Source organism: Saccostrea echinata, unplaced genomic scaffold (genome assembly GCF_033153115.1).
Source record: "Saccostrea echinata isolate AGI-Se365-2 ecotype Australia unplaced genomic scaffold, CSIRO_AGI_Sech_v1 ptg000002l, whole genome shotgun sequence".
NCBI classification, from domain to species: Eukaryota; Metazoa; Mollusca; class Bivalvia; order Ostreida; family Ostreidae; genus Saccostrea; species Saccostrea echinata.
In genome coordinates, this window is record NW_026889751.1 from 26831427 (window position 1) to 26856645 (window position 25219).

General features: G+C 32.2%; 1 protein-coding gene across 1 annotated transcript; it reads right to left on the reverse strand.

Moving 5' to 3' along the window:
• Positions 1-21516: 21516 nt before the first annotated feature.
• LOC133178200 (deoxyribonuclease-2-alpha-like) lies at positions 21517-24939 on the reverse strand. Its single transcript, XM_061312951.1, has 6 exons — positions 24776-24939; positions 24409-24495; positions 24189-24245; positions 22198-22289; positions 21855-21989; positions 21517-21708 (listed from the first exon to the last, which is right to left on the reverse strand). The coding sequence occupies exons 1-6, from the start codon at positions 24909-24911 to the stop codon at positions 21517-21519; spliced, it is 699 nt and encodes a 232-aa protein (XP_061168935.1). The 5' UTR covers positions 24912-24939.
• Between the last annotated feature and the right edge of the window lie 280 nt (positions 24940-25219).

Here is a 25219-nt window from a genome sequence, read left to right on the forward strand (position 1 = left end):
TATTAAAATTAAGATTTTTTAAATATATTTTCCTATATTGGTTGAATATATCTGCATTGAATTAATAGATTTTGAAATGCATTGTGTTACAACAAAGGCAGCTGTACAGACAAAAAGAAAAATGTACTTTAGTGGTATGTGAAATTATTTCATCATGTACAGTCACCCGTACGTGTTGGGACAAATTGAAGTTAGGAAATACATCAATTCATATGCATTGTATGAATTCATATTCTCAGATTTTGTTTTTCGTAGATCAAGTTTGTTTATACTTGTTTTAAACTCAAATTTAACAGCCAATCATGCCTTGTTTGTTACTGTACAGAACAGGTATGATCCATATAAACATTTTTATATCTTCCGTCATTATTTTCTTAAATTACCGTCAAACTATATTTAAATAATGGAGGCGCCCCTCCCCCCTAAATAAAACATACGTATATATATTCATACGCCATCAGTTGGTTATCATCTTTGTTATTGAAAATTGAATGCTGAAAGTTTTTCCACACTGTTATAGTATATTTGTTTTAAAAGATAAATGCACAACAAAGATAAATATCATATATTGTGTATTAAGAGTAAGGATTGGAAAAACATCAACATACAATTGTAATGTAAATCTACAATTTTTCACAAACATGCCCCCTTTTAGAGATTTACTAAAGTATAATGTTAACAAATAATTGGTTCACTTAATAAAAGATATACTGTAAATCACTTTTTATATGCGAGAACTTTATATTTTCCCGTAATAACGCGAGATGGTCTGCTCGACAAAATTTCATTCTTTCTCATATTTATGTATCGGTTATAACCGAAAATTTTGTTTGTAAATACCAAAAAGTTATCTCGCGTGATATATAGTCAATTCTTTCAAAAAACTATAAAAAGGAGCAATCTTTTAAAAAAAGGAAATCCGAAACAACCAAGTTTAATCGAACTTGTTTTTAAGTTTTTAGGCGACTGTCGTGGACAACAAACAACAGTTGATATATGAAAAATAATTCAGTTTCATGTTCTGTACTCAAATTCTAATGAACTCGTATTTTTAGTTTTTTTTTTTTTAAATTGTCCTATGTATTGACTGGAGACAGATACTTCTGAATGTAAAGCTGCAGGAAATTTAAAAGACACGGTAGATTTGTCCATTATCTTTCAGATAACTTATTTACATGTATAAAAAAAATTCGTGAACTACTCTAAGCGTACTTTTCCTCATGCACCGTGTTTTAATTCGGAGGAATCAAAATTTTTGTTTAATCCGCGGGTAGAAAATTGCGTGGATTTCTTGGAAGGCCATTGTATGTCTTAAATGCAGTTGTGACATAATGCAGCGGAAAATTTCTTACCGCGTGCACAACGTAAATTAATCCCACGCGGGAAAAAGTTTGTCCATAGTATATATTTTTAACATGCTGACAAAAAGAATCATTAAATATGAATAAAAGTATTATGTAACAACACACGCATTGTACATTGGGGAAAATGTGTTTTATTTTCCGTTTTTGTTAGTCTGAACTCATGACTGAACATGACTCCGATGAAATTAGTATCAAAATTCATTTTTTTTTAAAGATTCTTCCATCATGTATCTTAAAAATAGAGGTGGCTTTATTTATTTTAGCTAGATATTCGCATATCTTCAAATAAGGCAGCTGCCGTCATTTTCGGATATCTTTAGTGTCGCTTACTGGGTGCATAGTGAAAATCTTAAGGGAAAAAACACAAGAAATATGTTTCAAATTTTGACAAAAAAGCAAGCGTCTATTCATAAAATTATATTTTAATACGTTTGAAACGACATCCCAGACAAAATAATACTTCAAACAACTGAAAATTATTGAACCATATTTAGTTAATTGATCTGATTTTAGTACATGTGATTTTTCAACAGTGTTGCTGTTTGCGAGACTATTACAAGAGGAAAACAACTGTTATTTGATGAAAGTAATATCCTACACTGTATTTCAAAGCGTTGTTATAAATGTAGCGCAACGACGGACTTGGCCGTGATTATAATGATAACGCTCATAAAATTAACATGTTTTGGTTTTTATTTTAAAAAAAAGTACCCAATAATGGTCTATATAAAATATTATTGCACGCAACTTGGTAGTTTGGCACAATAAATTAGAATATAAACGTACACGTTTGGCAGTGTGATCATTTTTTAAAAAATAAAACCATTTGTCTACGAACTTCATAGACACTCCTTGTACAATGCTTCCGTATTTAATGTCAGGATATGTATTCCCTTACAAACATATACATATACAGATATGTTAGAGTCAAAAGGAATATTTTCCCTTTCATTTATTTCAACTCAACTTCGCTTTTAACATTGTTCTGTTTAATTATTCAAGGCAAAATCAAGAATGTGTATCTGTTATTTGAAATGTTTTTATGAATTTACGACTTCACTTTACAGTCGCAGAATTATCAAATTTATTCTATGTAATTGTATGTTTCCTTGACTACCATAACCATATTCCTGTATTATGTTTCTATTCATATAAGTAATTATATAAAATATGGTGTTTTGTTTTCCATGTACTCTGCGTTAATAGTAGTCGGGGTTAATACATAGCCCACCCGATGTTGTACAGTAGTCTCTCCTCCTACATGTAACCATCTTTCGCCCAGAGAAACTAACTACGTAGTAGTCCCCCCACACCACACCGCCAGAAATTTGGCTATCAAGTAGATCTTTCCCTTTGGAAAGTCATAAGCTATATAGTGTGATTTAATTCCCACTTTTATAACTATTACCCTCGAAAGGATGTGTAACTTTCTACATACGAATCCTATTGCCTATATATTTCTCCTATTTGTTTTGCAAGCTAGATGAATGTTGAAAATGTTGTCGCATACGTAATACTACATGTATTTATATGTATTTCCTGAATGACAAGGCAAAAAGTGATAATATACCAGTAACAACAATCCAAATATTTTGCAATATGTCCAAAGAAAGAGCTAAGGGTTTTCAGAAGTAACCAAACAACTCGTCCATAGACGGTCATGCACTGGGAAAACTTGAGATTCTTATGCAAAAGAAAAGCTCGAAATCTCTGTATAGATACTGTCACAGTTGGGGAGCATTACTCAATATTCCGTCAACATAACAATTAATTTCTTCTATTATACAGATATTTTTTGAGATAAGATGCATTTATGTTTCTAGGAATGTTTTATTTGCCTAATTAATGTAGTTTTGTTTGTTTACGTCATGGAAATCGATAATCTAGTATCCTTTTACATGTAGATAAAGCAAACCTGTCTTGGGCTTGAGTAAAAATTCTCAGAACATTTCAAACTACAAATGACAAATTTCCAGGATAGGTACGAAATGTGAAGATAAAGAACAGTTATCATTCTCAAAGGCCCTTTTAAACAATACAAATTATGAGCAAAGACAACAGAGACCTCTGAAAACAGAGGTTGGATCAGGCGCTATGTAGGGTTACTAGACATCCCCTGTCGAACAGTCACACCAGCCGTGTGCCCCATGTCATGATCGAGTAAACAGAAATTCCGTAATCATATTGTGAAAATAATGGCCCAACAATTTGTATGAAAGATGTTCCGTCAACATTCGACTTCAAGACACATTGTATTTTCAAACAAGGCCATTGTATCAAGCATACAATTTCTGAAATAATGACTTTAAACAAGATTGTTGATATCCTTGTATCATCAACTTATTTGTCAATGGCCAGCCTCGTTTTAGAAATTGCTCGTTAGTTTTAGTTAGTTTGTATGTGTTTAACGTCCCTCTCGAGAATTTTTCACTCATATAAAGACGCCACCACTTGCCGGTGGAGAGCTGCAAATTTTGTCCTATACTCGACACTTACGGCCATTGAGCAGTGAAGGATCTTTTTCGTACCAGCACCTACTGCGACACGGGACCTCGGTTTATACGGTCTCATCCGAAGGACCGGTCTCCACGTCCTACAGTGATATTCGAACCCGCGACGTAAGGATCAACTCCTTACGCCGTGACTCTAGAGCAGACGCTCTAACCACTGCGTCACACGGGCGACTGCTCGTAAGTAGGACATGCCCTTGCTTATTAAATAAACTGGAGGACGTAAACCCCATATGCAGGAGGTAATGGGATATTGCTACATAAATAAGAGAAAATTTGCAATCACGTTTATCACAAAGTTAAGTTGTTCGTTTGTCATTGATGTCTTTCTCAAGGAAAAATCCAAACATAAAAAAGATGAGGTTATGTTTTTTATTTTGAGTTCAGTGGGATATATTGAATCAACGTCGTAATAGGGTTAATTGATATCGATATCTCTAAATATCGAATTGAAGACTTCAGTAAAAGAGTTCTTTTTTTATATCAACTCGGAGAATTTGTGTATAGAATCAAAATATTTTTTTAACAAAATCAATTTGCAGGTAACAAATGACCAGGTATAACGGTGCCCTATTAATAACCTTTTAGAAATCATAGGAAAGCATTTTATCATTAAAAATAAATTATACTGCTTTATTATTACTGCTTTCATAAACTGAATTAGTGAATATCAATAGAATTCACAGTCACCCTCTGTAAGCATTTTAGCCTGATTTTGGTACACATAAAAACGGACTTTCCTGAAACTTCATGCATTAGTTTTCCTTTGTCCTTCCTGCTTAAACCAATGATGATTTGCTTTTATATGTTAAGTAATTCAGTTGATTCCTCAGTGTGGGGTTTGCAGGGACAAAACTGTAAATGACAAATGTGTAGGAATGACGTGTCATTGCATTGGATGATCAAAAGAAACTATAGCTATAGGGAAAACCTAGGAAACCTAGTTATATATGTTAAAACTTTTTTGTTTAGTTTTGTTTCTTTATTTGAATGAAATTTGAATTGAAATTCAGAAAAAAAAATATATACCAGTGTTTTTTAGTCTAATGCTATGCTAGTCTTATTTATTCGAAACCGTAAACGGACATACACGATCATATAATATCTTAAAATCCTGAAATTGAACCAACATTTATAATTTTCTAGAAATAATAGTATCTTGGTTGTCGTGGTAAAAAAGCTTATAAAACGCAATGATTTTTGCCTTCAATTTTGGGGTCGAATTGTTTGAAAACTACAATAGAAAAACTCTTTTAATTTTATACCATATATAACTTACATCGACTTACATTGACTTCAGTGTACATGCCAAGTTTAGGGAAAATCTATCGTCTGGGTTTTTTAGGGACTATCTCAAAATACATGTACATTTACTATAGGATTATATGGGAAAGTGCTAGTTTTTCGCATACCTAAGCAAATTATACTAATACTGCAATGGACCTTTTGGTAAAATTATAATATTTTATGAGCAATATAATGTTGTACATTACATGTAAGAAATCCAAAATTCTACCGCTTGGTTTCCAGAGGGGTCATCTCAAAATGTCAAAATTCTCATGTTTTATGGAGTGATATAACATATTACATTTACGAAGGATTTGATTAAAAATACATGTACTTAAACATAATTATGAGATTTTCAAATTCTTGAGATTAGAATTTCAAAAGCATATATTTCATACTTTTTCTAATAAAGCATTTTTATAACCCCCTCTATAAGAATTTCAGTTTATATTGACGTAAAAAACAACGCTATTATGACACCCTTCTACATATCAGTTGAAAAATCGTTCTAAAAAGTTCGTAAAGTATTATTGTATTTTTTTAACCTGTGATTTCTTTATTTGTTTACATTTGTTAAATTAAGTAAACATAATTGTTTTAAGGTGTAGATACGCTCAATTTCACTATGCTGTGTGAAACAATGAAAACCACGGTAATGCTTAAAAGGAAAAAAATCTCTCTGAATTAAATAGAAACAATTCATTCCATGCGTACATTCTAATTGTGTAGCTGAATAATGTGGTGGAATTATTCCTTTAAAAATTAATGTAGGAGATGTGCATATATAAGACCTTTTGATCTATTTCATAAATTGAAGATATCTTTAATTAAAGTTAAATTAAAAAAATACAGTTTTCATAAAGAACAAACACTTGCAAGAAAACTTATGCGAGCATTAATTAAATGGTATCATTAATTCATTTTAAGAGAGTATTAACTTAATTTTATTGAATTTATGAATTTATCATTTATTGAATTAATGATACCATTGGTTCCTTGGAAAAGAGAAATAATTCAGTTATTGTGCACATTAATTAAAACATTGCTCTTTTTATTTAAAACATTGCAATTATCTTTTAGTCATATCATTCATTCATTTGACGAGAGTAAATTCAATTATTGCATACAAAAATTGGGCAAATAAATTGCTGCTAACAACAATTAAAATAGTTCAAAATAAAAATGCCTTTAAATTTGAAGAGATTTTTAATTGTGATATTATGCATATCATATGAACTGATGATACCTTCAAATATTTTTATTGTTATCTCGGCGCTTAAATTTAGTTTCTTGAAAGTTATTGAAAAAGAACAGCGTTGTTTTCAGAACATCGTTATAAATGTAGTTCACCAAAGTTCAAAGAAATCTCATATTGCGAATTTTTTTATTCTAATTTTACTGTACGTTCAGATAAATTCAGCATCTTACGTAATTTGTCGACAGAAAAAAAAAGAAACAGAACAGGAGAATACTGACAATGTAAGAGGATTCTGTATCAAATACTACAGTTTTAAATTCAAATTGCATGTATTTAGTTAAAAATAAACAAAGCATAATATTATTGTTATTATTATGCTGACTTTTGTATTGATACAATATATTGATATTCCCAGTCCTGAACCTATTTATAAATGTCAAATCTAGCAGATTCTTTTCATGTACTTTTGTTTATCAAACAATTAGAACGAGAATTTGTTAAGAACTTTATTTTTAAAATCCTTGTCAATATTGATGCAAGTTTTTTTTTCTAGTTTCATGTCAAATGTATGAAACCACTTTTTTAACTTACGTTATGTAACATTTTCTATAACGTAATCGGTAGAACGTTCGATTGACGTTTAAAGCGCCCCAACCTTTATTTTAAAAGACCAAGCCCTGAAATGATTCGGCATGTTATGCTTACTCTATATAAATCCTTTAAATACTATGCGGAAAAAATGAGGTATTGATTATATATAGTGAAAACATATAAAAAGTATAATATTCAGAAATATAAGTATTTTTTTTTTCCTTTTTGCAACACTTGGTGTACTTAAAGGTTAAACAATATAACAATGCAACATCTTCCCCTTTGCTTAATTTTAAAGTGAATGAGGGTACCAAACTTTCATCATTTATGGAAACATAATCTAAATCCTAAAAAAATTAAAAACAGAAAAAAAAATTAAAAGTAGAATGTTGGAAAAATTTGTAAATTATCAAATAAACTTTGAATCCTTGATATTCGAATTTTAATTTTTCGCGGAAATTATTGGAGGAAATACGCAATATTTTTAAATATGATTTCCGAATAAACATGATAATTACTTGCAATTGGCTTCTCTCTATATATACATATGTGTGTCTGTCAAGAATAACCTTTACTTCATAGGGTTCATGCAATTGAAATGAACAGTAGGCGCAAGAGTTAGCGCAAGATAATTATGTGAGACTTTCTATTTCAGAAATCGATGGCTACAATGACATTATTGGCGATCGTGTTAGTTTCTGCAATTGCTGATTCTATGAAAGTAAAAGGTAACCAAACGACTGATTCAACATACCAATGGACCACACTTGTGACGTCTACTACTAAGGCATCACGTAACATAACCAACGAGTTTTATCAGGAAACCTTCACAACAAATAAATGGACTGAAACTGAAACTTACGAACAAAACTGCACAAGTAACACAATGTATCAATCGACGGAATTTGAAACATCCACCTCTTCCAACTGGGCTGATGATAAGACTGGTAATTTAACATACAAATGGATAAACACTTCATTTCCAATCACGACTCCTTTGCCCATCATTGTTCCCATAGTTATGTTAAGTGTGGGGACCGTTGTCATGGTAGTAAATGTTCTTGTAATGGTGGCGTATGTCAGAAACTCCGAACTCCGACACAACACAAACCACAACCTTGTTATGGGATTATCCCTGAGTGACTTCCTGATGGGATTCACTTCCTTTATTGTTGGATGTAGATTACTTTTTCCAAAATTTTCTGGAGAGTTAGTTTTGTTAATCTTGGAGAATATATCTGGCACAACGAGTTTGATCATGTCCCTTTTTCAGACTTTCTGTATTAGTCTCCATCGGTTCCTTATTCTGTCAGAAAATGTCTGGGCACAGCACCTCTTTGATGGGAATCGGAAATACTATATCTACTTAATAAGTTACGCTACAGTATTCACTCTTTTTTCATCACTGATTTCCCCAAAAAGAGACGAATTCATGTCTTATTCAAAAGTTTATGGCAGGAATGTTTACATTGTACAACTGATATTATGTTCTTTAAGCCCAACCCTTATGGTTCTGACCCTGATCTTCTATGCCCTTGCAATCTATCAGGTATGGAAACGATACATGAATATGTCAAGTGGTTCTGATACTGGAAAGTTAGAATATATAAAGCAAAAGCGAATCATTAAGTCCATAAAATTAGTGAGCAAGATCCTTCTTGTCCTGTTTCTGTGTTCCGGACCATTTAGTGTTGCTCTCATGTTTAATGACATCCCTTATGCGGTTTCTCTAGTTGGCTTTGCAACAGCTAATGTCAACTCTCTGTTAAACCCGATAATATATTGGTCTCACATTTCACAGTTGCGAAATGAATTCAAAATGATATTTCAATGTAAAAGTTAAGTGTAGGAGGGTAGTTCTGTAATATCGTTGTCTATATTAAAAAAAACCAATCAACGATAATTAAAAATTTCACTACTCAATGGTACTCATGAATATACTTAGCAAACTTCAGATAAATATTTGCCATTACCATATCCTGCACATATTCAACTACAGTAAAACATCATTGTTGTCTTTTTCCCCTTTCGAAATGATATTAAATATGATAGATAAACACGTCCCGAAAATTTCAGACAGGTTTACGAATGGTTTTATTATCTATTATTATAAATAGCGCTTTGTCCACGATTTTACCGGACAATTCTCGTATACATATGTATGACATTTATCATAGAATAATGCATTCTGCAATTTTCTAATATGAATACTAATTGTAACTGGAATCGATCAGATTCATTTAGGCAATTCCTTTTTGCATTTTAAACTTTTTTAAACAGCGGCGATTAGCCGTATAAGTATTAGCAATCATATTTCAGCGTACGTGCATGTACATGTTTTCTAGGTATCTCAAATAAATTTTCAGATATCGCACGCGTATACGTATGCACAAAATGCCCTTTGTTCCGCACATCTACTCAAACTGTCTATTAACCCTTTAAAGGTTTCATTTCAATCAGATTAGTAGTTCTATCCCAATCAGAATAGTCGCGGACAAAATGGTACGGGGAAGAAAGAAAAAAAGTGCTGATTGAACCTTTACAAATGTTCCCCAAACGGCTCTCCATACCCTTAGATACTATGTCCTTTCCCTACAAACTTCATTCAATTATAGAATTCTTATGTTTTGTATATCATCACTCTTATTTAGAAAGTATTTCACTGGATATAGCCCTGTATGTATTAGCAAATTAGATTTCAGGACATGTGCACATAATTTCTGGTTTTCCCATGTATATTGTTAAAGAGACTCTTAATATATACCTTTCAGTTAAAACGCAAGGATTTAAAACTGGTAATAGCCATTTAAAGTTTAAACCAATCAAATTGTTGCAAATCTGCATGTACATGTTTTCAACAAATCTCTTACAAATTATATTGTAGAATTTAAGAGTTAACCAAAATCTTAAATTCCAAAGAATTTCGTTAAAACATAGATAGAATAAGATATTTGTGTTAGCCAATCAGATCACAGCTCACGTGCATGCGAGTGCTTTCATGCTTATTCAACCATATCGTCTTGTCAAAATTACTTAAATTGATTGATTGATTGATTGACTGTATGTTGATTAACGTCCCATTCGAGAATTCTTCACTCATAGATAGAGAGACGTCTGCGTATGCCGGTGAAGGGCTTCAAATTTAGACCATACTTGGCACTCAAAACCACTGAGCAGTGAGGGTTCTTTCTTGACAGGGGGCATCGGTTTTAAAGGTCTCATCGGAAAGACCAAAGACTTTCACTTCTAATGCCGGCGCTTAGCGAAGGAACAATCATTATATATGTTTGCATTTTATTTTTGATGCTGAGCGACGAACGAGAAGTATAGATAGTTTTAGATAGGCCTGAATTTAGCAAGAGTTATTTCCAGTTGGCCGCCATATTGGAGGTCCAATGAGCAAGTTTTCCTCTTTGAGCAAGCAATTTTACACATGTATGGCAGACATATAAGGGCAAAAATCTTTAAAATACAAAAATTACGAATTAAAGGAAGTTTGTGTTAACATAAATTTGTAAGAAAAATTGTGTTATCTTCACCCAATTGCCAAGTATGACAAGTTTACATGGGTTGAAAAATGAAGGAATTTGGGCTTGTATACCTCCAATATGGCGACCAACGGGAAATAACTCTTGCTAAAATCGTGTCTATCGAAAACTATCTTTTGTGAACATTCAAGGTAAATACAAGCAATCTTCATAATTATCAATATATTTTTTAAAGACTCTTAGTTTAAATTTGGAATTTAAAAATATACCATGAAAGACGCAATCGGCTTCTATACCTAACGCAACTAATGTATTTCTTTTCGAAAGTAATATAACTTTATAGACTGCAATACAGTTTATAGAAAGATATTTTCTTGAATTATGTACAGTCCCTTTTTAACTGTATTATGAAAAAACCACGTTAAGGAGGCTGGGGGTCAACAAATTAACCATCAGATATAACTTTATTTTTTAGATATGATATCTTAAGCTGTCAACTATCATTTGGCAAACAAAAATTTCATACATTTTAGTTTTAAAATTCGATCAGTTTTGTATATCTTTATATGGAGCTCTCCTTCTAAAGGAGATCAATATAATCTGAAAATGGCCACAACCACCCAGTCCTCTTAATATATTTACGATTTAAAATATGGAAAATCGTATTTTGTTGAATCACGCAATTCGAGGCCCCTATGAAATCGCTCGTGATTTATTCTTCATTTTATTTTATTACAACTCTCAAAAATTCTCATAAATTTATTTACAGTTTGCAATATAATTCTGAACGGATTTACTTAATTAAATGCACAATATTAAGCTAAATTCTTTGAGGTTCGAAATAGATCTGTGTTTATTTGGGGTAAACACACGCTAATTAAAGATGCTATTGTTTGGAGGTCACAGGTAACGCCTTCAAACTTACTGCACGGCCAGTGTTTTTACAACAATTATCACTACTGCAAGATGTTCCTTGTAAAATTTCCGACCGGATAAAAGAGTCATTTTTCAATGAAATGTTACGTTTTGTAGTAGAAATTGGCGGTCAGGATGCAGGAATTTCCAGATTACTGAGACAGAATGTCGTGGAAATAAATCGGTCCCCAAAAAAATAATCGTCCAGAAGTCCAGAGTCTGGACTAATGGAGTCCGGATTTACGCGGCGCCACTGTATATATATAGATATATATTTAGAGAGAGAGAGAGAGAGAGAGAACTTTTATGTTGTATCTATTCTTTTTATGTCAACGGTTCACGATCTTATTGGTGCTCCATAGAAAAATAATAATATATGGCACATCATGTGTTGTTGTCATCTGCATCTTTTACTTTCGTTTTCATTTTATTTTTGTAAGGTGAAAAAATCATATGTACAAACATCACTAATTATTTTGGAAAAAATCTTGAAAAATCGTCGTTGTAATGTGTTGAACGTGACAGAAATATTCAAATTTGCATGTACAAAAATGTATTTTGAATAAATATACCAGGTTTATTCAAAAATATTGCTGATATTTTTTTTATTTTTATTAGTCTTGATAATTTCTTATTCGCAATGCTGATTTGTTTTTAATGTTGATAGTGTTTGGAATCTTTCAAGCCCACAGTGTAGCAATGTGAATGTGATGGGACTTTTTAACGATACACAGAGACCTAAGCGTAGTGATAGACATCGGTCTTACAATAAACCTATTGTACACGATGTCTCCTTTGATTCACTACTTCCGTATGTAAATAAACAATTAGACCTTCATCATACTACACCAAACTTTAAACTGTCCCTTTGAAAGTTTTAAATAGTCTTTTCGTAAAAGTCAAAGAAAGTCCATATTTAGATTCTTCGACACCAGAATACAGGCTCGGATCTGAGATTATGGATATTGCAAATCATAGGCTCTTAAAGGTGCTTAGACACAGATTTGAAGTTAATATTTTCTCAAAATTTCTGTATAATATCACGACATATATTGCAATAGCATTTCACACGAAAATATAATTAAAAACTTATTTTATCTGGAAATTATTCGAACTACGAATTCCTGGACGCGTTTGATTAACACATCCTTGCACTTTCGCAAATTTTATTTTTATCCTTAATATTTAAGAAAAGAAGCGATTTTGTTTTGTATTAATGAAAAACATTACATCTATAATCCAGAAAATTCAGAGTAGAAATGTGCGAAAGCAAACCCCCTCACTAATATCGTCAGCCCGTGCTCAGTGTTGTGTACAGAGGTTAACAAATTGAATACACCCGTGAAACGTAAACTGTTTCTGTAAACAGGGCACGAGCTCTGTTATTGTTAATGTTTACGATTCACCGGGTGTGTTCAATTGTTAAAGTCTGCACACACCACTGAGCACGGACTGACAATACTGTGAGTTAGTTTTGCTTTCGAACATTTCTACTCTGAATTTTCTGGATTTTAATACTTTTCATTTATACACAACAAAACTGCCACTTTTCTTAAGTATTAAGAATAAAATTAAAATTTGTGAAAGTGCAAGGATGTGTCAATCAAACGCGTCCAGAAATTTGAAGTTTCAATAACTTCGAGATGAAATAAGATTTTTATTATATTTTAGTATGAAATGCTATAGCAACATATAAGTCATGAAATTATACAGAAAATCTGAGAAAATATTAACTTCAAATCTGTGTCCAAGCACCTTTAAATCGCCACGATCTATGAAAGAAAATACTGCTCAAACAACTCGTTTGTTCCTTAAACTTCAATATGCCAGAAAAGGAATTGATACACAGTTAATATTAGTAATAGTCTCAATCACAAAAGGGTCCAGTCATCTATTCCACCATATTTCAAGCTGAAGTTCACACCTTGTATGAAGTTCACACCTTGTATTTCTTGCAAATATACATCGACAATTGCTTCCAAACTTTTTAATTACAAAAAAAAACTGTACAGTGCCTAGACATCGAACAACTTAAACATAATCCTCCAACGTGTTCATCTTCTTCTTCGTCCTACAACTATAGACATGCTGGACACATCATTATCACTACTGGCCTAAATAATTACTGATAGTGCCACTTTTTACTGATAATTTCTGAAATTTACTGATATTATACTGTTGGTACTGAGAATTTCTTATATTTGCTGATATTTTTACTGTTGTTACTGATAATTGCTGTTGGTTCTGATAATTACTGATATTTACTGTCGTTTTTACTGTGGGTTCTGATAATTACTGATATTTACTGAACGTTACTGTTGGTACGGAGAATTGCTGATAATTACTGAGATTAAGTTCATGAGATGCAAAGAGAAACGGGGGTGGACGGATTAAATAAATTAAACAAACTAATTTGATAATTTATTTTTATAACTTATTTTAAGCTGTAGGTATTTAGAATTTGTAACTTGAGTGACAGCGGGAGAAGTATACATTTTCCTCATAAAAATTATTTTTAGTAATCATATATTTGAATTTAATTTCTCTTTCTGTAAGAAGATTGACCCCCCCCCCCTCACCACCACCACCACACACACACATTTCATCCTGTTTCTTAGTTCTTAAGGACTAACTTGTATTATTTCAATCGATGAAGTAGGCCTGGACGTCAAATCACCTATTACAAAAGGGCCAAAATTTAGAGAAATTCAATCTTTCAACTGGCTTCATAATTTCGTAAATATTATGAATTCTGTGAAAGATTACTCCAGACGATGAGCAAAATATGAAAAGATGACATTCACTCTTTGTCAGAATGGATTTAAAGTATCAGATGGATGCATTAAGCGATTGAGTGGCAATACGAAAACCATCTATCCTTCAGTGTTCAACAATGCAGAAGTGAAACAAGAATAAGATAGATTACACGATCAGTATGTACTACTCCCAGCTGACAAAGCTGGTAACAACATAGTCTTTGATTGTAAGGCTCATTATTTAAATTGTATCTTAGATTTAATTCTGCAAGTGGCAATCCAACTTCTACGGATAGCTCCCTTTCTAAGGAGGGATTTCTTCAAAACCAAATGTTTGTTTTAAATATTTTTAAAAATTCCTAACGATCAAAATAAATTTAAATTACCAAACCTATACTGGATTCCAATACTCCACAAAAATCCTTACAATCAAAGATAAATAACTGCGTCCAGTAAATGTTCTACCAAGCCTCTTTCTTTACTCCTCACTTAAATATTAACAGCAATGAAGGAAAAACGTCAGAGGTACTGTACAACAGTATATTCGAGAAGTGGTGTAAATCAGATATGGATATTTAAAAACTCAAAGGATATTTTAGGAAATTTGAAATCACAAAATTTTACCAAAATCAATAATATCAAAACGTACGACTTTTCAACACTTTATACAACCATTCCCCGCGATAAATTAAAGCCCAGGCTTTTTGACATCATAGAAAGCTGCTTTTTCCATAAAAATGAAACTCGTTAATATATTTAGCTTGTCATTGGTCATTTACAGAATAATTTTGTCAAAAGACATTTTGATTGTACACACAAGTACTCTGAAGTTGATATCAAAAATAATTTTTTTTAAAAAGTTTATATTAAAAAGATGATGATTTTCTGATTGACAATATCTAGTATGTAGTTTTTGGAGATCAGGTCTTCAAACAATCTGTTGAATGTCCCATGAATACGGATTGCACCCCCTTATTAGCAGAAAAATTTTTGTATTCATATGAAGCAGAATTTATTCAAAAACGTCTACATGAAAAGACGAGAACGCTTGCTGTGGCCTTCAGCTCGAAATTTAGATATATCGACGATGTATTATCAATTAACAATAGTTACTTTCATTCATATGTCGATTCGATATATCCCAGTGAACTTGAAATCAAAGAAACCACAGAGTCTGACACATCTGTACCATATTTGGATATTTTACTAGAAAAACATTATTGGTAAACAACAAACCTTTATGGTAAACGTGATGACTTTAACTTCCCGTCAACTTCCCTGACTTATGTAGCACTATACCTTGATCACCTGCATATGAGGTTTATGTCTTTCAATTGATTCGATACGCAAGAGCATGCTCTATGAATGAACAATTTCTAAATCGAGGTAGGCTATTGACAAACAAGTTGACGAATTTCAACAGTCTCGTTTAAAAATCTTTAATTCGTAAGTTCTATGATTTAATCTTTCATTAAAGCAAATGCTGACTGACGTTTTTCATACTAGTTGTTAGACCATTATTTATACACTGAATTGTCGACGGATTTTTCCGTAATTTCCCGATCATGGCAAGGAGCTCACAGCGGGTATGACAGGTCGACAGGGGATGCTAACTCCTTCATGACACCTGATCCAACCCCTGTAATTTTTGGAGGTCCGTATTTGCTCTGCTCCCTATTTGTGCTGTCTACATGGACTTTGACCTTGAATACTATTCGTTATCTCCACTTCATCCACGGACACTATTTTCTCAAGGAAAATAGCTTCTGAAATGAGTCATTTTGAGGCTTTTTATGCTTAAAACTTAGAAATATACCAAATTGATGAAGACATATTTTCAAAATGGCCTCCTTCATGCAATATTGTTTTATGAATTATCACACTCATATCTATACTTATAAAATAATAAATTTTGCAAATACCTCCGAAATGGGTGCACCAGAGTTCTTACTTACTCCTCTAACAATACGCTAGATACAAGATGATGTCCGTAAACTATGTTTAGATTTCACTCGCATAGTAAGTATCGTACATTAAATTCAAAGTCTACTTTTTCTATAAACAGCCATGAAATAGCAAAAACGTTGGTTCGGTGGCGTTTCCGGTTGGCGGATATAAGTTACTGACAATTTTTAATGAAACTGACAATAAGCAATCGTTTATTTATTTCATAAAATGCCATCACTGAATTATTCAATCAAAACTTGATTTAAATGATATAAAAGAAATAAGTTGTGATAACCGATTAAAAAGGGAAATGTGCAAATTATTTTAGTCATTCACCGATCTTAAAATTGACGAAAGCTTCATCATATAGCATCGAGCCCGATTTTAAAAAGAAAAACGAGGCGATTATAGATGCTTGAACATAAAAAAGCTTTTGTGTGAATGGTCATTGAAATAATGGTAATCCATTGATAACACTATAAGTTGTGAATATATTTATATATCGAAAGACATTACATATAATTATATAGTAGGTTTTCCCAATAAATTTATCGGTAAAATTTGTATAAATTCATTAATGAAAGCAACTATTTGTACTTTGTAATAAAATTGCTTACACGAAAAGAGAAAATTAATGAATTACATGTAGATATTGTTAAAATACAATCAATTAAAGCTGTAAAATTTTGTGCTTTAATCAATACATCTCAGGGTTTTTTTTATCTGAATACAGTCTTTTGCATCAAATTCTCGACCTTTTCATGGGGCGTTAAAAGCTCATTTTCACACAGGTACTTGGGTCTTGGTTTTAAAATATATATGTACCTTATTGATACTTAAAAAAAGTAAAGACATTTTTTACATACCACTAAGGTGCATACATATTTATAAACCCAGATCCAAGTTCCTGTGACCTCCCCCCCCTCCAAAAAAATCAATTTATCGGTAAAATGTGCATATTCGCTGCTTTTATCCTTGAGTGACGGAAATGAAATAAGAGCATCTGAAGTACAATATCCATAACATAATATAACACGTTTCACAGTAAACGTCAATTTATAAAATTGTTATTTTACAAGTTTTCACAAAAAGGGTGTGTGTAGAGACGTACATCTACTTCATGCGGGATTTTGAAGAAAGTATTTCTTCTTGCTATAAGCCTGTAAGCTGTCAGTAGAAACTACAATATCTTCTGTCGGTAGTGGTATAAATTCAATTCTTCGCGCGTGATTTCATCTAGTACTCAACAATTTTTTAAGCCAATTTCATTTTTTTTAATATTAAATTTTTCGGGCACAATAAAGCCAAAACCATACCTACTTCTTGACAGGCCATTATTTTTACATTGAATGGTTTAATGATTTTTCCGTTGACAAGGAGCAAACACCGGGTGTGGCCGATCGACAGAGGATGTTTAGACCTCCATGGCACCTGATCCTATTCCTGATGCTTATATAGGTCTATGTTTGCTCTTCTGTTCTAATGGACTTTTAAACCTGGTTTCGTTATCTTCATATTTTATCTATGGTTAAAAACTTAGAACTTGTAGATACTGGTACTCTAATTATCAGATGCTTACTCCTCTACGTCACCTGAATCAAACTGTCATGTATTTATAGGTCCGTGTTTAATGTGTTCCCAATTCGTATTTTTAACGGACATTTTAGCGTTATAATTTATCTAAATATAAATGAAGTAGTTTTGTTGCGAATTCTGTCGCGAAATGACAGAATATTGGCGCTATGCATAAGTTTGCGCCCAAATAAATTACAAATGATGAAGAAACCTGGGCATTGATCAGTTTTACAACCGCAAGCCAGTCCAAAGCCTTTCACAAATTCAAAAAGCTCAAAAATTCACCGGAAACACTGAAAATTGAAGGGGATATTTTTATTGATAAGAAATATACTTAAGGCTCGTTTACCAAAAAGAGAAACAATTCAATATTCTTGGCCAGGTTTCTACGATTACTATATTGCATAATGTCCGTACTGTTTAAATACAGTCTTTCATCATAAAAAAAAGAAGTAAACAACGTATAGAATTTGAAAATGGTCATTTATTGAAGATGAGAAGTATGCCAATAAATTGCAGCTTAACAATTAAATAAAAATACATGCATGAGTATTAAACAATTTACAAGTTCTATAAAACATATACACAAGCATTAACAGATATCGGTATCAAAAGACTCTCGCTATATAGTCTAAGGTTTCATATACACTGTAAATCCTATACCAAGGCAAAGTTTGTAAAATAAAAATTAAAAGATAAAGGAAATATTTTATTAAGGAAGCAAAACAGACAGACTTTTAAACATTAAGACACAAATCAAACACTGTGATATCCAAAAATTAATAGAAACAATTTTAATATATAGGGAGATACATCTGTATTTCATATTATGTACATTAATGTTTCATTTGAGAGGCCTTGGAAGCTTCTTCATTGCTTTCCTTTGTTTTTTCAGTCTTTTTTTGAGGCTCCGAATCTTGATCATTGATTTCGATTTTTTCTTCCTTTTTCTTGGCAGTCTGTGTTTGAGGGAAAAAGCTTCGATGTTTTACCGTTATTACCTTTGAATGAAGAAAAACACTATTATTGAACTAAATCTTGATGTCATGTATGACAGAAATTTAGTGAATTTCACTGACTTTCATATCATATCATATCATATCATGTGTCAGGATTATTACTTTCCAAAATGGATATCTTTCCAGATATTTGTTAGTCAAGACTTTAGATAAAACAATCAGATTAACTAGAAGAGATTATATGTGCCTCATGTGAAGAGCTTAAAATTTCTACTTACCGAACAAATGACAACAATTATTGACATAATTATCCAGCAGAGCATTGGGTAGACGAAAAAGTTGAAAGTTAAAATTTAACTTAACGTAATATATACATCCTCATTTAATATCATATTCATTTGAACAAATGACGCAGATCTAATATTTTTTTAAGCAATCACTTCAGCAATTTGGTATGTTATTTATTATTTATTATGACACCTGATCCCAATTCTGATGTTTTGGAGGTCCGTGTTTGTTCTGCTCCTATTTTGTATTGTTTAATGTACTTTTGAGCTTGAATACTGTTCGTTATCTCCATATATTTCATTCAATATAATCCGAAGTCGAAAGTATGGTCATTAATGTATTTATCGTACAAAATTCTTCCTCGTTACATTAAGCATGGATGGAATCACTTCTGAGAAAGCACATATTTCTGAGAAAGGTGAATAATAAATTCTTATATTAAAGAGAAAATATATTCAAATCCATTGTGCTACTGAAAATTACAAAACCTTGTTACCGACTGTTTAATTACTAAATGTAAAACTACATTTATCACAAAATTCTTGGGGAGGGGAGGGGGGGGGCTTTTTATACCTCATAACTATATCAACCGGTCACGGTAGCCTAACGGTAGTGTGTATACTTCGTGATCGGGAGGTTATGGTTCGATTCTCGTTCGCCGCGCCGCGTCAAACCTAAGACGTAAACACAGGTAGTGACTGTTCCTTCGCCAAGCTCCCGGCTTTAGAAGTAATGGTCACTGGTCTTTCGGATGAGACCTTAACAACCGAGGTCCCATGTCACGCTAGGCGCTGGCACGATAAAGAACCCTCACTGCTCAATAGCCCTGAGTGCAGAGTATAAGTCTAAATCAAAGCCCTTCAAAGGTATATGGTGACGTCTCTATAAGAGAGAAAAATTCTTGAATGGGACATAATCAATCAATAATAACTATATTATAACTTAATCTTAAAAACACGAGAAAGTCGGCAGAAGTTGAAAATGTGTTCCCGATCATGACAAGGAGCACACGGCGGGTGTGACCGGTCGGCAGGGGATGCTCACTCCTCCATGGCACCTGATCCCACCTCTGATGTTTGGAGGTCCGTGTTTGCTCTGCTCCTATTTTGTATTGTATAATGGACTTTTGAGCTTGAATACTGTTCGTTATCTCCATATATTTCATGTTTTTTTTCTCCATTTTAGAATAAATAACTGAGCATCCATGAGCGCTCAAAAACTCGTACTTCTACCACAACCAGAAGTCTTAAAAAATTAGGCATGTGACAAAATCTCGTTTAATAATTGGTAACATGTACATGTTTTATTCTTAAAAAAATCGTATGTAAAAAAAACACATCCAAACATTAAGACGCAGATCATTGAAAGTAAAGGAAAAGGCGTATTCTATTACTTTACATAATATGTTCAATATCGTATAGAACACGCTTCTTTTGATGATTTAATAGATAAAATAAGGTATCAAAATGTATGATTGTGGAAAGATATCCATGTGTGATACATTCATGTATTTTCATTTCCAGTCGTCTTTAAATAATTGAAAACTAGTTTATATCATTGAAAAGTTCAAAAATAATTAATGTTCATTGCTGTTGTTATTGATTAAACACGTATTTCAGAGATTCTTTCTGAGCTACTTCGATTTGTAATCAAATTCAGCATGAAATGTACGAGATGTACGACAATTTGAAAGTACTATCCTTGATGTTGAAAATTTATGTTTAATAAGAAATAAAATCGAAGCAGTGAAATATAAAGATTTTCAACAGCTGAGGAGCGTTATTCCATTCGATGAACTTCCTTTGATGATAATTTGTCACACATATAAACTTATTATACATGTACTTACCTGGTGCGTGTGTACTTAACTGTTTAGATTTTTGTCTTTTTTATTTTTTCTTCGAAAGAGATTACTGCTTGAATGTTTTCGATTTCATACTTTCGCAGAATACAAAACGTTTAATTGTTAATATTGTGGATCTGTAGTATTGAATTTTGTTAATAAATGTTTGTAAACACTTCATTTAACAAGTTATTACAATTGTCGTTGTATGACTTAGTGATGCTGACGAGGGAAGAAAGGGTGCAAAACAGGCAACAAAATTAAAACATAATGTGTCCAAACGGAAGTCAATTCAAAGGATTAGAAGATCACCAAAAATATTATCAAACAATTTTAGGACGAATTAATTGACATGGTGTGTTCTTATAATTATAGAAAATGTGAAATTGGCAATAGCAAAAAGTTGTAAGTACAAAGGATTTACCATAATTCATTAGACAAATAATCATTTGTCCGCTATACTCAACATTTGATACAGTAGCATCTATAGCTGACTATCATATCACAAACAATGATTATAGCATTTATTTATTGTGAGCGAAATTGATCGATGTTAAAAAATACTTAATTAAAAACATCTTTTGTTTCTTCTGAAAAATGTCAAAATTTGATCACATACGATAATTTGGAACCGCTGCGACGATATAAGGGAAAATTCATAATAATTATTAGTTCAGCAATCATTAACGTTTAAAAATTCCTTTTGACATTATTTTATTATTCTATGTCCTCTAATTCATGTTTTCATTCTCATAATAGATTAATTTCTGTTAATTTTCAAGTAATCAAAAATAATTACCTATCTTCATAGTAGTTGTGTGACCAGAAACAACATACAAACAAATCCGTTACAGCCCCTGCCATGTAACCAATATACGGAATATCTTCATTCAGTACGGAAGAACATGATACGAGAGATTCAAACTGGGTTGCAACTTCACGGTTCTTCATACACAAGAGTCTCCCACCTCGACTCAATTGTTGCTCCTTTAATAAATAATTTATTTGTTTATAAACCGTTCCCACTCAGCAAAACAATTTATGAAATTAAACTCAAATTAATGTTTACTCATTCTAGTCTTCCCTACCCTTCATACACTGGCGATATTGAGTGTTTACCTTCTATAACTTACATTTCTGTTTAGATCTCCAATGCATATGAAATCATTCGTCACCGTCCACTTTGAGCTGTCAGATGAGGACATCCATTGTAATACATGAGGTTTAGGCAGTGGCAACATAAAGCTCAACAATTTTACTTGATGCATCTATAAAAGTTTAGAGAAATTAGTCGTATGTTTGCAGTTTCCATTGAAATGACGGCTCTCAGCTCTCATGAACCGTTTTATACCGGCCTGAAACAATGTTAAATCCTAACTGTAAAAGAATCTCTCTCTCTCTCTCTCTCTCTCTCTCTCTCTCTCTCTCTCTCTTACACACACGGATTATATGTCTAGCAAAAAAACGACATTATACATGATTATTTTTTAACTCAGCTGTAGTTGTAGTCGCCGTGTGAGCCGTCATTTCCCCGCGACTTAATCTACGTCTGGCATACTCAAAAACATCTGGAAAATTAAGAATAAGTGCGTAAGAGATGATGATAATTAGTCAAATACATATTAAATTGTGTTTATTGAAAAAATCCAATTTATATTTATTTGTAAAAACAGAACAAAGGAGCCATAGGTTCAACTGGAAAATCAGCAATCTGGTCTCTCAGAAAATCGAACATTCAGTGAAAGATCACGATTTAATCTTGTAAAACAAAATTAAAAGGAGATCAAATATAGGGGGGTCAGAGGTTGGATCAGGTGCAACAGTATTTTTTGTAACTATTCACTTGAAGTTTTCATTATAATGTCAGTATTGTTATGCTTGATGAGCTGGCAGAAAGTAGCCTTTTTGTTCTTTTAGAAACCTTTTCCTGGATAAATGTGGCTCAAACGAGCAGGGAGGGAAAATAATATATATTTGAAGTTTCTCTTTTTAAACAATTGGCCTACCTTTACCACATAAATATGTATGATGCTGACCTGCAGAATTCTGTTAGAAGTTTGCAGCAAACAAGATTGTTCTTATTTGCAGATGATTGTCACTAGCTGCGATCTGATGGCAAACACTGCAAGCTTGCAGCAAATTAGCAGGAACTCAACATGTTCGCAATAACATGGCAAGAAACGTTAAATCTAACACAGATGTAAATGTTTGAATACTTTTGTAAAGAAATAAATACCATTTTTAATGATTACAAAATACTAATTCGTCCACGGAAGCATGTGATTAGGCATATACAACATCTGATCGGTAAGACTGTATTTTTGTTTTATTTCAATATGAAATAATTCTTTCTTTAAAGTGTCTAAATTACCTGATGTAGGTCAAATCTATTTACGAGTTACAATCTTTATTTTATACACCCATTTTTGTGTATCGTTAAAGTATCGTAAGTTCCAAATGAATTAAAGTATATAAAGGAATTGTATTTTTTTTTTCAGTCTAATAATACATCTGTATAATAATGTTCAAAGACCTTTTTTTTGTTATAGACATGTACAATTAAAAATCAAACAATTTATACTTTCATGTATCAATTATGACTAATAGGGGAACATTGTTTAGGAACATAAAGATAGGCTATCAATCGACTCTTCAAAAACTTACAACATATCATATGGTAGTTTCAAACATGTGCGATGTACTGTCTAATAATTTTAAAAGAACATAGCAAAGATTTTCTGCGAACATGCTGTTGATTCGCAGGAATGTGCAAAATCAATTACTGAATGTTTGCCACAAATTAGTAGGATTGGTTGCAGCAAGTGTGCAGCAATGTTTGCCGCAGGTGTGCAGCAAGGTTTCTCTATTTGGAAAACCAAATGTGTTCTGACTTGCAGCAAACCTCATTTGCATGGTAAAATATTCGATGTTAGCTTGCTGCATACATGTACTTGCCGCAACTTTGATGCAAACATAGGGATTTGTATAGATTCATAGTTTTTTTTTTAAGTTTTCATTGCAGCAAATTTGCTCTATGTTTGCAGCAATGTCTGCAGCAGACTTGCAGCAAATGTTTGCAAGAAGGCAATTTTTGGGGAGGGTAACCAAATCACTGGGACATTATTTGTATTTTTTAAGATTTTGCTTTATTTAAAGCATTGTTTTTTTCCTCGAGAAATGATTTTTTTCAACAACCATCTCTATATTTTTTTTTCTTTTGTATATTTTTGTGGCATAATCTGCTTCCCCTTGATGACAGTCGAAACGTTCAATCAAAAAATACCTGAAATCCCATCACCAAACAATGTTCTGTTTAATAGATAGTTTGCTAGCGGCTCTAGAGATGTCGAAAATGTAAATAACACTGTAGAATATAGACACCCCTAACATAATACAGATTAAAATGGGAATTTAGATCAGAAATTCTTAAAATAGAGAAAAAAGATTTATTTTGAAAAGTATTGTACCTTTTTCAATTCTTCTGTGCTTTGCAAAGTAAATGTATCCTGTTCCAAAATTTTCCACTAAAACATGTATAAGAATTATTTAGAAAAAATATATGTATACAAATGCAAAATTGATACTTTTGTTATAATAATCAGATATATGAATCTGTATTGTATCAATGCTCTTTACCCAGAGACATTCAGAAAAAAATGTAATTAAATAAAATATGACGGCGAATACCCATTATATCTGTCGGTGGTGGAGTTCTTTCGGCAATATCCCAAACACCACTATAGTTATATGGAAATGTTATTGGAAAGATTGAATCTGAAAAGTAAGAGTCGCATAGACATTGGTGATTGTGAAAATGAGAAAATCAAAATTTAAAATTGATTATTATTGCTTGTTTTATTATAATTGACACGGCGGTGTTAAGTAGGTACAAGGTATCTCAACCTTGATGAAAACACACCAGATAACAGAGATTCTTAAACCGATTTACTTGAAACGCATCTATTAAAAATTTATGTTTGTCAACTAGTTTGAATATATCGATTTACTTCTTCAAATGATTTCACAATTAACTCATGTGAATATCTTTCCTTACTTTTCAATGTTTGTTTTTGATCTCTAGCCAATGATATACAGAAGATCAATTGACTGCTCTCCAAAAACTTCTCTGGAAAAACATAGTTGCTTTTTGAAGTGTAGGGCATAGGAAAACGAGGTGTACTTATTATCATCCAAAACCCTCCAAGCTCATCAAAAGCAAATGCACCTAAAAAAAAATCCCGATCGGTATTTTTATTGATAAAATATATCAGTAATATTCAATGTGTTAATATGTCAGTAATATCCAAAGTGCTAATTTGTGAGAAATATTTAATATGTTAATCAATTTCTATCAAGATATTATAAAACAACAGCATAACAAAGTAATATCTTATTTATAATCTCCTACAGTTAAGGGTCATTTGAGATTAATGAGATACAAGTGAGGGTTGCTAAGCTTGATTACAGAGAGCTTCCACACCTTTCGTTTGCCCTGCTA

Coding starts and splice junctions, on each gene's coding strand:
- LOC133178200 (XM_061312951.1), bottom strand. CDS start 24,911: ATGATAATAAGTACACCTCGTTTTCCTATGCCCTACACTTCAAAAAGC. Junction 24,496..24,775: donor TCAAAAACAAACATTGAAAA/GTAAGGAAAGAT, acceptor CTTACTTTTCAG/ATTCAATCTTTCCAATAACA. Junction 22,290..24,188: donor GCACAGAAGAATTGAAAAAG/GTACAATACTTT, acceptor TTAATTTTCCAG/ATGTTTTTGAGTATGCCAGA.